Here is a 17,326-nt window from a genome sequence, read left to right on the forward strand (position 1 = left end):
GCAAAACTAGGAGCAGAAACATGAAAGCATGAGCTAATTGGGACTTTTCAATGTAAGTACTTAGCAGACTAAAAAGTGATTTAGTTTATTTTCATTTACAAGAAGAATGTTTCCTACTCACAGGAACATTCTAGCTCTAATTCAAATATATTTGTGCTCTTGGAGTCACTTATAGTATTACCTTCATATTCTGAGACCTATTCAAAGTGATACATTTTGGAGGGTGGCATTTCCCTGCTTTCACTTTCCAATCACTGAAAGACTCCTAGCCTCTGTGAAGTGGTTTCTAATTGCTTTCATTGTATAGAATCATAGAATCATTTGAGTATGAAGGGACCTTTAAATGTCATCTAGTCCAATTCCCCTGCAATAAACAGGGACACTACAGCTCCATCAGGTGCTCGGTGCCCCATCCAGCCTGACCTTGTGCATCCATCATCTGTCTGGGCAACCTTTGCCAGTGCCTCATTACCCTCATACTAATCTTTTCCTTATAACCAGTATAAAACTCCCCTGTTTTAGGTTGAAACCATTTCCCTATGTCCTATTACAACAGTCCCTGCTAAATAGTCTATCCCCTTCTTTCTTATAGCCTTCATTTATATAATGAAAGGCCACTATCAGGTTTCCCCAGAGCTTTCTCTATGCTGAATAGCCTTAGCTCTTTCAGTCTGCCCTTGTAAAGGTGTTCCAGCCCTTGGATCATTTTTGTGGCCTTCCTCTGGATGTACTCCAGCAGATCCATGTGTCTCCTGAGGACAACACAGCTGGACACAGTACTCCAGGTGAGGTCACATGAGTGCAAAGCAGAGGACAGGAGCACCTCCCTTGACCTACTGGCCATGGTTGGTTTTTTTTTTTGTACTTCACCCCCTGATGATATCATTGATGATGATATTAAAGAGCACTGGCCACAGTACTCAACCCTGAGGGGCACCACTCTTCACTGATCTCCATATTTAATGAAAGTTAATGCTTACGTAGTGATGCCATTGTACTGATGAATTGTACCACAAGGATTGGTAAGAAATGTTAAAAGCCCCTTGATGTCTTTGAAAAATCACTCTGAAATACAGCTTAGAATTTACTGAAGAAATCCACAAACTAATGCTTATGGCAAGAGAGATTCTGGAAATTATTAAACCTCTGAATTGATTCTTAAATATTCTTTCTACGTTCACATGCAGCCAAGTTTACTCTGCTGAACTGGAGTGTGAGTGTCTAAGAGATCACAGCCTCTGTGAAGCAGACTCATTTGCAAAATGACTCTCCCTCAGAACATACTTTTTGGTCTGTGGATGTGAGAGGTGAACTTTGTTTTCTGTCACTGACTGGATTTTAAATACTGAATGAATGAGATTTTCCTTTGTTGTTGTTATATGGTTGAGACTTATATGACTAAAGGCTAAGGAGCTTACAGTTGTTTGCCATAGTTTTGAGGTTTTCTTAGCTGGATGCTTGAGAGAACAATGAATGGATAAAGCCTTGCTTTGTAAGTCAAGGCTGAATCTGCTTCTTTTTATGTTTGGGCCCTTTGGAGCTAAGTCCCAAACAGAGAACAAATCTGTGGGCATTCACAAGTATGCTCTGAGAGTCTGAATTGCAGTGCAATAAGTATGAATGATTAACTTACAGACATTTCTTTTGTTGTTGTTGTTGTTTTTTGTTTGTTTGTTTTTTGGTGGGTTTTTGTTTGTTTGTTTGTTTTTTCTCTCTCTAAATGTATGTATGTGTACAAAGGCATATCACATTCTTGTTATTTGGTACTTTTTTGACATGGAATTTCTGACAGTCAGGAAAGTCTAGTAAAGTGAGGATCTGTGTAGTCAGATGTAAGCCCATTCATCAGAAAACATAAATGCACTTTTTAGTTTCTATGAGGTACAATTATAGCTGTAACTACTGTTCACATTGACATGCTTGTGTTGCTTGCATTAACTGGTTGGCAATTTTGCTGGGCAGTGAAGCAGAGCAGAGTTCAAGCTGAGCTAACCTTCTCAGTATTCTCTCAGGTTCTTGTATAGGTTTTGCAGTACTTATGGAGTTACGTGTTGTCAATGGTTCTCAGCTACTAAAGGAAAATCAAATAGACATGATTTATTTATTAGAACATTTTTTGCTACAGTTTGTGCAGACTCTGAATGGAGTTCTTTCAGATCATTCAAGGTATCAAATTCTCATACATGCACTAAGCATATAGTAGTTATACTCTGTCGACTTTATGCCTCCAGGTCCATGGATTCCCATTTCCATTAACAGCTACACTGCAGATATTTCCTCAGTGTCCTCACTGTGTTACTCATTAATAGTAAGGAAATGCCCTATACTTCAGTGATTTCTGGTTAATTGATATATCAAAAGCAACAATAAGTGGAGAAGTAATGTAGTTTGAAACTAAAGCCAAGACTTATCCCAGAAGAGCTAACTTAGGCAAGAGAGATGCGTATTAGTAACAGAATACAACTGCATTAATATTCCTCCAACTTAAATATGAATAACCTGATATTTGCATTTTCATCCCTCTTGAACTATATCCGAGATCTGCTTGATATGGGATTCTACTGAATTCTTCTTTTTTTTTCTTTTTTTTTAAGTGTGCCAGAATACATCCATTATTAATAATGTTTACCTGAGATTCCCTTTTAAAAGTGAAGTAATCCTTTTCTCAAGTACTACGCAGTGGAAATTTATTGAATAATATCACAGGTTTAACAAGAAGAATCTTCTAAAAGTATTCTTGTTTGTAGTCTGTGGGGTTTGTGAAAAGCACACCAACAAATGGCAGAAATCATAGCTCACAAACTTTAAAGAGATCTAAATGATGATACCTCCAAATTTCCCAAGCTTTCTGGTGTAGCACTGACTGGACTGTTCGAGACTGGTGTTTCCTTCCCAGCCTTCTTCTGACAATTTGCAGTTCCAGATTTCTTCAATTGCATTCAGACCAAATCTATGTAACAGTTTATGAGATACACCACTGTGAACATATTCAAGCATGGACAGGTTCTTTTATAATTAGTATAGACTCCATCCTTTTCATTATATAGCAGGAGATAGAGGGATGAAATGCACATCCATTTGAGCTGTTTCATCAGGTTACACAAAGGCTCTTCCAGAATTTCGCTTTTCTCACACATGCACAGACATGCAACAAATCAGTCACCAGGGGAATTCCAAGCCGAATGCAGAACTGCATGGGAGAAGATATTTGTTAGCCTAAAGCAATGCTTTTAGCCAAGTTGTAATCTATGAATGAGGGTTTTTAATTGAATTTCTGTTTTCCTTACACTCCAGACAATGTAGTCGGGGAGCTATTATTTTGATGTTGATTGACTGTTTTTATCAAGAAAACCTTGCTATTCAGCTACGCTTCCCAAAAGAAAAGCATACCACTGGCTTGTAAGTCCATCTCCTTCCACCAAAGTGTTTGGCAAAGTACCAGAACTGCCACGACTAGTGGAAATTTGGTGAATTTTTAATCAAAGCAGAGGGTGAAAATATAGACAAAATCTTGAAATGGAAATGGTAATTTGACCATATTAAATAGTTTCTAAGCATGGAGAATAGGAATCTCAAGGACAAAGCTGTGGGTTCTATTTCACAAAGGTAATTACCCATATACCAACTGCATTCTTTTGAAATGAAGAAGTATGAGGCAATTTTATCACGTAATGGGAAAGGGCATAAAGCCAAGAAGACTTTTTATGGTTTACCAAGAATATAAATGCAATAATTGAATCATCGCCCAGCACATGCTCTAATAAAGTTATCTACATTGTATATTACCTAAAAAAAATACAAAAGCAATAATTAAAAAGAAAAAGAGACATAATTACTCTTTAGAATAAGCCTTCAGCTATGATGTATTTAAGTGCCATGAATACCTTTGCTCATGCTTTCATTTATTTTATTTAGCCTTTTATTGTAAAAATGACTATAGGCATTTTTAGCAGTAAGTCTAACATTTTAAGGAGTTACTTTCATGTATTATATAATTAACTCTAATTTAGAACTGAGTAAATTTCAGTAAGTTTTAGAAAGCTACGGAAATAAGCCATTATGGAGATATAAACAGGTGAATCTCAGGAATTGTGTAGAATTATACAGCAGATTAGGTTGGAAGAGACCTTAAAGATCAACTGGTTCCAATCTCCCTGCCTTGGACTGGATGTCAGCCACCAGACCAGGCTGCTCAGGGTCCCACCTAACCTGGCTTTGAGGTCCTCCAGTGATGTCATCTACAACTTCTCTGGGCAGCCTGTGCCACAGCCTCACCAGTCTCTGAGCAAGGAATATTAACCTTTTTCACTTCACCTTTTTCTTCTTTTTTTTTTTCACTTATTGGAATTCGAACTAGATGATTCATTGTTTTTGCACTAACAGAGTCTAGTATGGTGGTTTTTATTCACTGGCATGTAAATAGAGGACTACACAGAACTCCACAGGTTCCATTGGGTTGCAGAGAATTAGTCAGTGGAGGAATGGCATGATGTGTAATTTGCTGCTCTCTGCTATTAAAGTGCATTAAGACACAAAGCAAGCTTTCCCATCAGTGTTTTTCATAGCTCATGAATGGCAGTAGATAGGATCCACATGGATAATAGTATGGGAGTGGCCATATTATGAAGGAATATAAATAGGAAAGGAGGGCACTAATGAAACAATCTGTATATAGAGTAGACTCATTGATTTAAGATGTAGAATTAAAATTCAGGTACGAGGAACAAAATAAAAGGCTGCAACCTCTGATTTCAGAGATAAGAATGTAATGCAGCTGCAAAAAGAAAGCATCTGAGTAATTAAAAGGACAAAAAAAAAAAATGAGGAGGCAATAAACATAAGAAGGATAGAGAAATCAACAGTCTCGCTTCTTTTTGTTTTCAGGGCTAGATATCTTGTTTCTAGCAAGTATTATTCCTTTTTAAAATCATGTGCAGTATTGTTCTAGTTTGATAGGAATTGATTTATTACTTCCAAGCAGAATGTGACTGTATCTAAAATCTACTGTTTTTTCCCTGTATGACTGTATGAAGTATGAGAGCAAGTCAGAGTAGAGGTTTTAAAGTAGGTCTTGGTTTAGTCAATCTTCTTTGAGAGCACTTTTTTTCTAGAATAAAGGGTCAGGGAAGCATGATTTGAGCTCCTTGTGAGGCTGCTGGGTGGCAATGATGGTGTTGCTGGGCTGAAAAACAGGATTTGTAAAGATGCCTACTGATATGTTAGTGAGATATTTTTGCCATTGGTGTGCAAGTAAAAATTGTTTTATTCTGAACCTGAATTAATATCAGCACATCTAGTGAAGTTTTATCCATGAAGGAAACATAAAATCAGTGAAATAGGACTGCTGAGAAATAAATACTGGCTCTGAAAATGATAAAATTTAAATACTTCTGTAATAAAGACGTGTTTGATAAAAAGTTTTATTAAAGCATTTTGATGTTTTGTCTAAGAGTAAGAAAGAGAGGGCTTTCATTTAAACTATAAATTATTATGCTTTAATAATGAAATCATTTAAAATAAAAATCCTCAGATATTCCAAACATCCTCAATCAGTCTGCTTATTGTTATTATTATTGCTGCTAGTCATTATAAAATTTCAAAGCTAATTATAATTGACAATAAGACCTTGCATTTCTGAGTCAATATTTTATAACATTTTAATATGCACGATGCATTAGCATATTAACAATGTAATTGCTGTAGAGTGTGGGCCAGATTCCTGACTCTTCTATGCTAGTGCAGCTCTCTTGATTAACTTGGAATCAAGCAAATCATGCCTCTCTACGTTTGTTTTGTCTTCAACTCTTCTTCAGTTTGCTTCCAGCCTGTTTGCTGTTTTTTTTTGAGACTGATCTTATTCTGTTACTCAGTAGAACCATATTTTCTGCACATGTTCTCAATGTGATATTTAGAAATGAAAACTTAGAACTTCCTAGCAACAATTTACTCATTACACCACCTCAGAAGTTCTGAAACCTTAATTAGTTTGTGGTATGGTTATACATAAGAAGGGAAGATCTAGCAGTCTTTCCATTGTGCTGTTGCTATTGGAAGTTTACATAATAAAGGTAACGGAAAGGTGTGGTTTCCTGTTGTCTGCTTCTTTTGTCCTTACTGGTAGCTGCCAAAAAGATGAAGGAAAAAAACTTTTCAGAAGCTTATAGTGGGATCTGCCTTCTTTTACAATAACGGGACTGTAAAATTGTTCTATGAAGTTGCAGACGCATCCAGAGATCACAGTTGTGGTTAGTTTTGCTGTTGCTTATTCCCGAAGTTATAATGTTAAATAAACTTGATTTTTCTTTTATTTACATTGCTTTTGAAGAAAAAAAAAGGTATAACTTCAAACATTTCCACCTTGCCTTTCTTTATGGCTTGCAAGTCCACTGTTAATAGTTGTTATGACTTAGACTGTATTTAGTTTCTGTACTCCTAATAGTTCACCACTTAGAGACGTAACACAGTTAATTTAGTGAAAGTGGCATAATTGCAAACTACTGCCTGACTTGCATCCTCATCAGAAAAAACAATTCTCGACAGTGCAATACTGTATGAGAAATGGAGGTTGTTTTCTGCCAACAGTTGTTTCTGCATGGTTTCTGGAGAGATGTGTGGGTGGAAGGATGTTGGCAGTGTGCACTTTTTTTCCCTAAGGATTTATTTAGGTTCTGTGAATAAAGCAGCATTGTTTTCATTGTCATATACCTGATGCGACTGTAGCAGCTTCCAATACAACCCACTCAAGCAGCTATACTAATAATTTATTTTGAATTATGTATTTGTTTACTCATATTGATGTGTCATATATATCTTGATTATGTGTCATGGTGAGTATAAAGCTCACTGTGGTCAAAATTAGGTATGCAGAAGAACAGTCTCTAAGGACATGCTGTTTGCAAGCAGAGCTTCTGACAAAAGACAAGTACCTGTAATTGCTACTCAAATATTGAAAAGGGGCTACAGGTCCTGGTTAGGATGCCCCTTCTAAATCTCTTTTCAAGCCTTACCCCATCCCTTTGTTCCCCTTAATTTATTAACTGCCCTTCTCTCCTAGTGCTTCTCCAATGCATTCTAATCACTCTGTTATGCAGTATGTAGATTACATGTAATTAGGACTCATGTTACATCTACTCTCCACTTTGTCTGCTAGCACTTTCATTACAAAGTCTGAGAAAAAATAGAGGCGATTTTTCACTGGATTTTTCAAAACACAAATGTTGTGATTTAAGGGAGCTCACCATTCAGTGTGATTTGTGATGACATGAAATTTGAATTTCTGGGTTGTTGGATTTGTTGGAGAATTGCATAAGCTTGGCATTTCCCTCCAGCTCTTAGGTGGATATGATTTAGTTTTGTACCAGGTGTTTACTTCAGCTCTTTTAGGGATGAAGTTACAGCTCACTTACTATGGCCTCTTTGTCACACTGAAGCAGCAGATAACTTTTCCTCTCTTAATTTGCTTGACTAAATTTAAACAAAACAATGTTTTTTTTTACTTCCTCTTACAGCTAGGGTAGAAGAGACCCTCTTCACAGCTGTAAACTACATTTGAGTGTAGTTTTGCCATTCTAAGTTAGTTCTCCTTTCCCAAGGCTTTTTTTTTTTTTTTAATCTGTCTCTGTACTCTCAAAGAAAACAATGTCATTCATACTCACCAACCAAAATATAATACTTCTACAAAAAATTACAAACATCTCCCAGTTTTGCAAATGGATCTTTCAATTTACCGAAGGTCAGAGGTAATTATGGAGTAACTATGTGTTAGGCTGCTGAAAAACTGCACAGCTTAATGGTATGAAAAAGAACAAAGAGGTTGCATTTGAATATCAAATTATAGCCTACCTTCAGTTATGCAAAATGGGAGCTAACTGATTCCATCAATACATATTGTGTCTATACAAAAATAATATACTAATATTTTAAAAAGCATTGTTTGATACAGAGGATACTGTTTTATAAATTTTTGATATTAACAGAGTACCCAGATGAGGTCGTGGTTTTAATTTAAATTGTATTTAAATTTGAAATCTTATATTATTTAAAATGTAGGAAATAGGTAATGTAATGTAGTGTAAGGAAATGTAATTAACCGCGAGGACTGGATTGAGCTTCCAGAGTAGAAGAGAGCTGATTAACATCAGCAGAAGTGGAATCAGGCCTTGAAGTGAAAGGGAAAAGCAAATACAAATGCAGCCAGTTTGAATTACTTGCCTACTGCAATAGCAAGTAAAGAACTCTGTACCAGGTTAGGTGAATGTCACAGATAAGAAAATGATCTGTTTGGTCTTTTTGCAGACATGTTTCATTTTTCTGCAAATTCGTGGTAACTGCTTCAAATGTTCTGTTTGTTATGGGCTATATTAAATAATTTTTGTCTTATATGCAGGGGAAAGAAAAAAAGAAAAAAAAAAAAAAGCCCCACAGAAAATGGAAGTGAAGACTTTGTCTGAACCAGGCCTGAAGAATATGAATTTCTATATATATCAATTTCTGTCATGGCTTTTGCATCTATCACAGAGATTTTACTCTTCATTTTTGTGCTAGAGTCAAGCCTTAAGTGTAATATGGCCTTTTATCCCAAGCCATACATTTACGTATTGATTAAAGTAGGTAGGTGGCCTATCTTAGTCACTCTTTACAGATGGAGTTATTGAACTCTGGAAACCTTTTAACCATATATTCAGCTTTGAAGTAATTTACTTGAAAATGTGCTCTGTCCTCAGTTTCCCTTTCTCCTTGTTCTCCTTTCCAGGATATGCAGTCAAAATGCACTTCTCACATGTTAGCTGGATGGCCATTCTTGATTTGTTCATAGCTATGAAAAAAAAAAAAAGCATTTTCTGACTATTTTACCCAGCAAAGAGGTAGAAAAGTGAAAATAAATAAATAAATAAATAAAAATAAAAAATAGAAAATAAAAAGGAAGGAGACAAAGATGTTGAGCAAATCCTTGGTTAAACTTCCAGCAGTTTATCAGTGATGAAATAGAAGCAGAATTTTAATAGAGCTTTGCTCTTGATTCTTGATTTATTCTTTTTTTTTTTTTCTTTTGGAGACCATAAGAAATAAACTGAGGGATCTATTGAAAGGTGAAAAAACTTTTGAACACCATGGTTATTTTTCTTCTGAAGAATAACTTACGGAACAAGTCTGATAAATATGTTTCACATCTTCTTCCTTCTCCCTCCCTCCTACACACTTGTACAGGCAGCATTTCACCACAATCTGTACTCCTCTAGTATGTCCCAGTGTGCTGAAATAAATATAAATTGAAGATTACTTCTGAAGAAGAGCTTGTTTCTTGTCTCAGCTCCATTAACAGAATCCATTCTACTATGCATTGATACGATGTATACCTATATGGATATTCAACAACTCTCAGTATATTCTCATTCTTTAAAAAGTTAAGAATTTTGTGAGCAGTTTGAAATCTACGTGGAGACCCATTTGTTTGTTTGTTTTATGGTTTGGTGGTTGCATTTTATCCTAATTGAGAAAGAGCTTATGGTGTCCATTCTTTTTAAAAGAAATGATGCCAATTAGTGTTGTTTTTTTCCTGAGAGTTTCAGAGTCTGTTTCAGGCAGTTGGTCTCTTTTGAATCAGATCATTACGCAACACTTCAGACAAATGAGCACAGGTTTTCCTGCAGTAGGTGATTTCTACAGTTAAACACCAACACAAATAAAATTTCTGTTACACAGTATCATCTCTGCTTCTCGGGATACTTGAAGTAAGACTTGTCAGTTTTATATGGCAAAAGAATTGTTAGAAGCTGTTCTATTACAGAGATAAAGGACTGCATAAAGAAACCAACAACTTAAAAACAAAGATAAATTTGTCCTGCATTTGTGTTGTCTCACTAATGCCATTGAATAAAATTTTGATAAAGGCTTGGGGAATAGAACAGTTAAAATACAACATAATAAGTTTGAAGTATGAGAGATATAAAACAAGTGCTGTTGTTTTTATTAAGTTGGTGATGCAGATTTTGTTTTGATTTCTCTGTTAGAATGAGGACTTCTAATTTAAAATATTATTAGAGCAGAAATTTCACTGAATCAGAGAAGCATGAAATAACCATTTCCAAGCCATATGATGATAATAATACTAATAAAGAAGTGTTATTATGCAAGAGTCTACTTTTATACAGGTACTTAATTTTAGTTAAAATGCAAGACGGTTTATGACTTTTTAAAGAGAACCTTGATGTGATTTTGGGTGCTTTAATTAAATGAGGGAAAAGTGGATCAAACTGGATTTCCTTTTGTTAAATAAATGATGAACTTACATTATTTTGGCAGACAATAATTCTGTTTCTTAATGAGCACTGCTTTTTAAGACCAGTGACTATCAAGTATAGATATGCTTAATATCTTTAGATATTTCACCACAATGATCTAAACTTTCTAACCAAGCTTTTGCTTCTGAGGTGACACTCCCAGTGATTTGCGTGTACTGCAAGACCAAATAAGGGTCTCTGAGCTGTGCATTGCCATATATACAGCTAATGAAGTCTTTACAAATTCAGTTAGGTTGTTAAGAGATAATGTCTTTAACTTTATACTCTTTGCAACTTCAGTAACCAGTTTTACAGTCTGCCTGAAAAATGAAAGATTTTGTCTAATTCTAAATTCTGATGATTTTGTGGCTCAATGGAAAAAATAAACAAGATATTAGATTTTAGAAACTAGTTGAAATTTAATTTTGTTGTTACTTTAGAATAGAACTGACTCTCCATTCACAAATAAGAATATTTTCTGAGCATTGAATCCTGATCGGTGTGAAGACAAGCTGTATATGGAGGCAAGAATCTAGCATTGCCTTTCTTCATTCACTGCTGGGGATACGTAGGTATATGCTTTAGATTACAGGTTTCCAACCTTTTTGCTTGCCTGAGCCTCACTGAGTGAAGAGGAATTGTCTTGATCTGCAGTACAGTGGATGTATATTTTATTTCTGTGTATATTTTATTAAAACATAAAGAAAAGAGAGCAACAAAACCATAAAACTAGAGGGATATTTGACCTTGTTTTTGTGAAACTAATGCATCAGTCTGCTTCAGTGGAAGTGGTTGAAATTCTTAGTGAGCTCTCAAAGTGTTTTACTGCTTCAAATTTTGAAGACATTTTCAGTTTGAAAAAAGGCAGGTGAAACCATTTCATCTTGTCAGTGCTTGGCCATTACTTGCCATAACACATGTACTTAAAGTGATTTTTCTTTACTGTGATTCTTATTTAATTACTAATTAATTTTCATTTAGCATGAAGTGAATAATTATTGAAAATATTGCAATGACAAAATAATACTAAGTATTCAGTGCTGTGGTCAGTACAGGCAGTAGGTAAAATTTCCCTCTTTTTCTTAACAATAAACTTCATAATAATCACCAGAACCCTAATAGGTAATGGTTATCCCCTTGTTCAGAGATTTCCAAACCAGCTGGGTCTCACTTGTGTTTAGTAAATTAATTTTTTAAATGAATTCTCATCAAGTTTCTAATTATAATATCTGTAAATTTAATGTTTGTATTTCTGATGAAAGACAAACATTTTGGGGGCAGTCACAAGAGACATGAATAATTTCTTTAGAAGCTTATCTAATTAATTACATTTCTCTGTAATGTCTTTAAAATTTGAACTGCCATCATTTCATTAATTTAGATAAAAGCAAATCTTTAGTGTCTAAATATGACACTAGTGCTGAGAATTCTGATAAGCTGGAGATTCATTGTCTGTATTTTTATCAAGATTTTTTAAAGTGTTTTATATTTTAAGTTTCTTGATTTGCATATTAATGTTTATTCAGTTGCATAAACACTCACTTCACCTGTTAATAAGGAAAATCATATCATGTGAAACTGACATAAATATTACCCTTAAAGAGTTTTGATAGGGATTTCTTTTTCTTCTGTGACACATCTCTTTCTAAATTGAAACTTTAGAGTCCTTTGACTGGAAAGCACTTTAAGTTTGATGTCTTATAATCTTGCCTATCCAATATGGATAGAATTCGAGTATTTCCATCTATCTAGAAAATATATAGAGCTAGAGAGTTTTATATTATTTAAAATAAATGCTAATAGGGAGACTGAAATTTACACAAATTTAGATTTATGGGTGAAGCCTCAAAATGATGTCTGTTTTTAACATACATGGAAGAAAAGGATGCAAGTGGTAGGATATGGTTAGGCTACAGTAAAAATAACTTGAATCAAAACCACAGAAAATACACAATGTATGCTGTGGTCTTTCCTTTAGTCATCTCTACAAATTGTAGAGCTGCTACAAGTCACATCACCAGCCTCCAGCCCACTGGCATAGCCTAACCTACTTCTGTTTTTTAACACTTATTGTTATAGTTATACTGATTGTAAATTAATATCAACTTTTGTCTTGCCCCCTCAAATTAATGCTGTCTTTTCTTAAGCCATTTCTGCACTAGAACCCAAATGGATTGCTAAGTTGTCACAACTGCACATACATAAACAGACTGACTTAATGTGGGAGCTTTCTTGCCTGAGGTAAGAATTCAGGCAAAAGCACATAGTTAAATAACAAGTCTAACCTACAGTTTAATTTGCAGTATGCAATTATTAGAATTGTTGATGATACAACCAAGATATTGTGTTTGTAAAACAATATTCAGTAAGAGATGGATTTTGAAAGTAGGATTGGATTGCTTGTAAATGTATGCATGTCCTATTGAACATTTTTTGAGTCTTTGGATCACCTCAGTTTAAAAGGAGTTCGTGTATTTGCTTTTTGACAAAAACTCATAAAATCTAAAATATTTATTAATAATCCCTTAAAATGATTATGTTGAACTGGAAGAAAGACACTAGAGTGTGACTGTGAAATTTCTTCAAAGTAGAATGTGAACTGTTGCTTTAGCTTTTCTTTCCTTACAGCTTAATAAGATTATTCTACTCTGCAATGATAAACTTCTTTATGCAAAGTAGCTTTACACTACAAATTATGAGACTTTACTTTGGTGAAGAAAAAAGTTCCCAGGTCATTTTCTTGGATAGCTGTAGATGAATCAAAATATTTCCTTATCCAAAGTGCAATCTAGTTTTACCTATGTCAATCTGCAATTCCTTTCTTCCTGCATGTTTGCACATTAATAGTATTTATAATAAAGAAATAATAGATGTGCAGTTAGAACAACTAATAGAGTAAAGCCTTCTGTGCTCTGTAAAAGATAAACAAAGAAATAAATCTATGTTGTTTACGGCCTTCCCTTTTCCATGTATAATGGACTTTATCAATAAAGCGATACAAACTTCATCAAAGAAAAATCTTACCAATTTAGTCCAAGAAAGGTCTTCATGGAGATAATCTCCAACAAATGCTGTTTGCAGTAGGGATGTATTTATTCTTTTCAGCCACAAAATACTGGCCATCCTTCTTTATCTCATGCTCCAACGCTATGATCCATTACAGATAAGACAACTCAATTAAGAAAGGACAAGAAGAATATGGTTTCTAGTTAAGAATTTATATATAAAACCCAAGTGAAATATACTTACCTTTTATGCTATGATTTCTTTTCTTAGGGAACCACAGTCAAGTGTCCCGGGTGCCTGTTACTATCAAAGTTCTTGATGTAAATGACAACGCTCCTGAGTTTGCATCAGAGCATGAAGCCTTTTTATGTGAGAATGGGAAGCCTGGACAAGTAAATATCTCTGTGTTTTTTATGTTGTATAATTTAGAGTGTTAGAAGGGGGTGCAGTTTCTCCCTGTCATTTTATCTTTAATCCAAAAATATGTGCCTATTTGTTCATGCTAACTGTTAACATTCCTTTAAGATATATCTATAATTGTATTCTTTGGTACATCTCTTTATATATAAACATATATATTTTTCAAGTATAGATTTTAAGGTAAAGGTTGGTATCTTGAGACAATATCCAGAAAAAATACTGAGTGTCTGTAAGCTTCCCCTGTTTCCAGTATCTTTGGTGGAGCTCATCACTTCGTAAGTTCATGTACTTTAATAGCTAAAAGTGTAATCCAGCCTCAATCTCAAGGAATGAACTAGATTGCTGCTTGTCCCATATATAATTTAGGAGTAAAGCTTAAAACAATCAAATCATTCCCCCCTGCCTATATCTAAGTTATAATCTCTGTCTATCTAATTCTTACTCATTTTTTTCTAAGATAACTGGGAAGAAAAGAGAAATCAAGAAAGCCAAACAGAGCTTGATGGAAAGTCAAGTGATTTGTAACGGAGTTTAAAGTATCTGAACAGGGACAGAGTTTTGGAGAACTTGAGTTAGAGATTTTCCTTATGTCTCAGAGGAGAAAAAGAAAACTGATTAAACAGGTTATTTCCTTCATAATTGGATGAAATTAGAGTACTAGCAGAGAAATGTATACAACACCCTTTGAGGTGAAATGCACATAGAAGACTTCAAAAGTGAGGTTTAACCTGTGTAGCCTTTTTCAAAGAAATACAAGCGGATTTCTTAGAAGACAATTATTTTGAAGACAAATGTACAGAGTTAAGGAAGAAGTTATCATGTGCCAAATAAACTGCAAGTTAAAGATCCATCAAAGTGTTTAGATTTTTAGAAAGTAAAGCAGCATAATAGAAATTTACCTTTTGTCCATCTTGAGAAACACAGCATATTACAGCAATTCACTGTTTTGAAACTTTCTAATTTATTTCTGGCTTGTGACATTTTATTTAAATAAACAGCAGCTGACAGCATGACACTAGACTTGTTAATCCAACTATTCCTGTGTCTTATGTGGGTGTTAGGCATTGAATTCACTATTTTCCAAAGTAGGTTACCTGACAATAGAGTTAGAAATGATTTTTTTACTAGTACTAAATGACAACTCTATAGTAGTATATGACAACCTACCTCTCTACCAAAGCTGGCTTGTTACTGTTCATATAACTTTCTAGCAGCCCTTTTTGTTTAATAAAAAGGTGTCAAACATGTGTCACTTAAGAAATAAGAATTCTCTCTAATCTCTGAAAGATTATTGGACTGTGCCCTTATGGGCAGACGTTTCTCAGGAAACAGTTATGTTACTGTTGGTACTGAAGTTCCTCTAGCTCAGAGTGGATTTCTGTTTAGCTCAGGTGGATTTCAGAGGCTGAGTAGTTATGTTTTGTACTCTATCCTGAATTGCTATTAGTACATTGTTCATTATTATTTTAATCTTTAAGCTTTCTTGCATTCAGAAAGATGAGCTGCATAGTGTATTCTGAATATATTTATTAGCTTTAAGATGACTTAAAAGACTTTAAAAACCTTCCCAACATTTTCACTTTGTAATAAAACCAGCTTTTTTATTTGACTAACAAAAGATGATTGGGAGTAAGCTGCTAAATTGGCTTTTGTTTAAGCACTTATGGACAACTTGTGTTAAGCAATATGTTATCTTCAGCTTACCATCACTTCTTACACTCTTGTTCTGATGGCAGATGTCTGTTGAACATGAATTCTTGTGTGGATTTTCATTATTTGACCGACAGCATGGATGAGGTGACACAAAATCTGCAATTTAATGCTTTAAACAAAGTTCTGGTAATACTAAGTGTGCACCAGTCCAGAGTAATCAAGGTTCAGTTCTGAATTCATCATGTAAAATTTATTTGCTCCTGAAAAGAGTTTAGTGTCTGTGTTGGTTTTTCTTCTGCTTAGTATTCTATATTCAAATTCTGGAATAAATCTTATTAATCAGTCAAAATGTAGAATTCCAAAAACAAAGTACGTCTCAGCTACACAGTCTGTGAAGGAATACCATTTCACACAGGAGCAAAAGCCTAATTTGGATAGTTCTCCAGAGTTTAAACTGAAATATTACATGTACAGAAAAGACACGATCAAGTTTTGATATTTCAGTATATTTACATTTATAAAATTGAATATACGTTTAAATTGTATTTGAATCAACATAAACAAATTATATCCAGATCTTCTATGAAACCCTACTTGCAACCCCTACATGTGTTGACTAAACCATCCAGTTCAGTTTAAGTGTTCTATTTTGGGTTCTGATATAATTGCAAGTGGCAAGTGCAGCTGCTGTTGATGTGACAGATTGTATTAAAAACTGTTGATGTATAACATTACCAGATGCGTATACTTTGTTTTACCCTACCTGCAACAGTAGTATAGCCAGTAGGAGATGATAAGGGGCAAAGTGGAAGTGGGGGAGGAGGTGTGTTTTTCCATTCTCCTGTGTTCCTTGCATGTTTTTGCACACAAAGGAAAGTTGTCATGTTTTCTGATGGTTTTAGAGAAAAAGCACTTGAACATAATGTTACAGTACTTCTAATTTAGCAATAAAGCAGCTCAAATTTTCTCCTTTATGACTTTTTTCACACAAGTCACTAACTAAAGCCAGAACATTCATGGTTTTGCTGGTTCCTCCCACACTGTTCTCAGGTCCACAGTAAAATGCTGTTTCCTTAAAACTAAGTTACAAGAATTTCAATTGCATAGGCAGTGATGTACCAGAGTGTAACCTTGTTTGTAAACTAAAGCAGTATAAAACAGAATACAATGCTCTCTCAGACTCTGTCAATTTCATTTACTTCTTCTAATCTATTTTATTAGATTGGCTTTTTCTAATGTTGGACATCTTCAGATAGATCATTGTAGATCCTTGTATATGGTTGGCTCTAGGTGCAAGGTAAAGTAAAATTCTATGATGAGTCTACTGCTCATAGTATTATGGACCTGCAAAGGAATTAAAAAACAATCATGTACAATACTGTCATTTCAGAAGTGTTTTCAGAGTTGGAGGAAAAATTCTAGCAAAAGCTGTTAATAGTGTACTAATTATTAGGAAATATTCTAGGTCAATCTGTTGCATTGCATCACAGGGAAGGACTTTTAGGCAGAACCATTTATTATAATCGCACATGGATACTTATGATACGTTCATAGCACCGGTGATAACTTTGTTTTTCTATTTATCCTTCCACATCATTCATTATTATTATACAGGTAATCTTTTTATACGTATTATTTTACTGTGTCTTTGTAGAAGTACAACATAGCTTTGCAGACTATATTGCTGAGATGTCCTTGGGGATCATTTAACTATTAATTTCAATCCTGAGTTGCTTGTTGAGCAAAATATGCTCATTTGCTGTTTTCCCAGTAAGTATATGTACAGAATCAAATATATACATGAATTTTTAATACAACATCAAAGTTGAAATTTTATATGGGATAATTTCAGATATTTCAAGATTGAACAGCTAAAGAGATACAAACATCTAGTTCGGTGCTTAGTGATAAGCAATACAAAAGTCTGTTCTCGTGTTTGTTATTATTATTGATCATTTTCATTATTT

At 34.4% G+C, this 17,326-nt stretch overlaps 1 protein-coding gene across 6 annotated transcripts in view; it reads left to right on the forward strand.

Annotated features, from left to right (window-relative positions):
- CDH8 (cadherin 8) overlaps positions 1 to 17,326 on the forward strand; it is a 136,715-nt gene that overhangs the window by 89,518 nt on the left and 29,871 nt on the right. For all 6 annotated transcript variants that reach the window (XR_014947791.1, XR_014947792.1, XM_032447060.2 and 3 more), the window contains exon 9: positions 13,557 to 13,678. Coding sequence is in view for 4 of the 6 variants with exons in the window: in XM_032447060.2 (XP_032302951.2) it covers positions 13,557 to 13,678 (122 nt within the window). In the remaining 2 variants the exon portion in view is untranslated. The remainder of the gene's footprint in view (positions 1 to 13,556; positions 13,679 to 17,326) is intronic.

Source organism: Coturnix japonica, chromosome 6 (assembly GCF_054131305.1).
Source record: "Coturnix japonica strain WE chromosome 6, WE-NBRP24, whole genome shotgun sequence".
Taxonomy (NCBI): domain Eukaryota; kingdom Metazoa; phylum Chordata; class Aves; order Galliformes; family Phasianidae; genus Coturnix; species Coturnix japonica.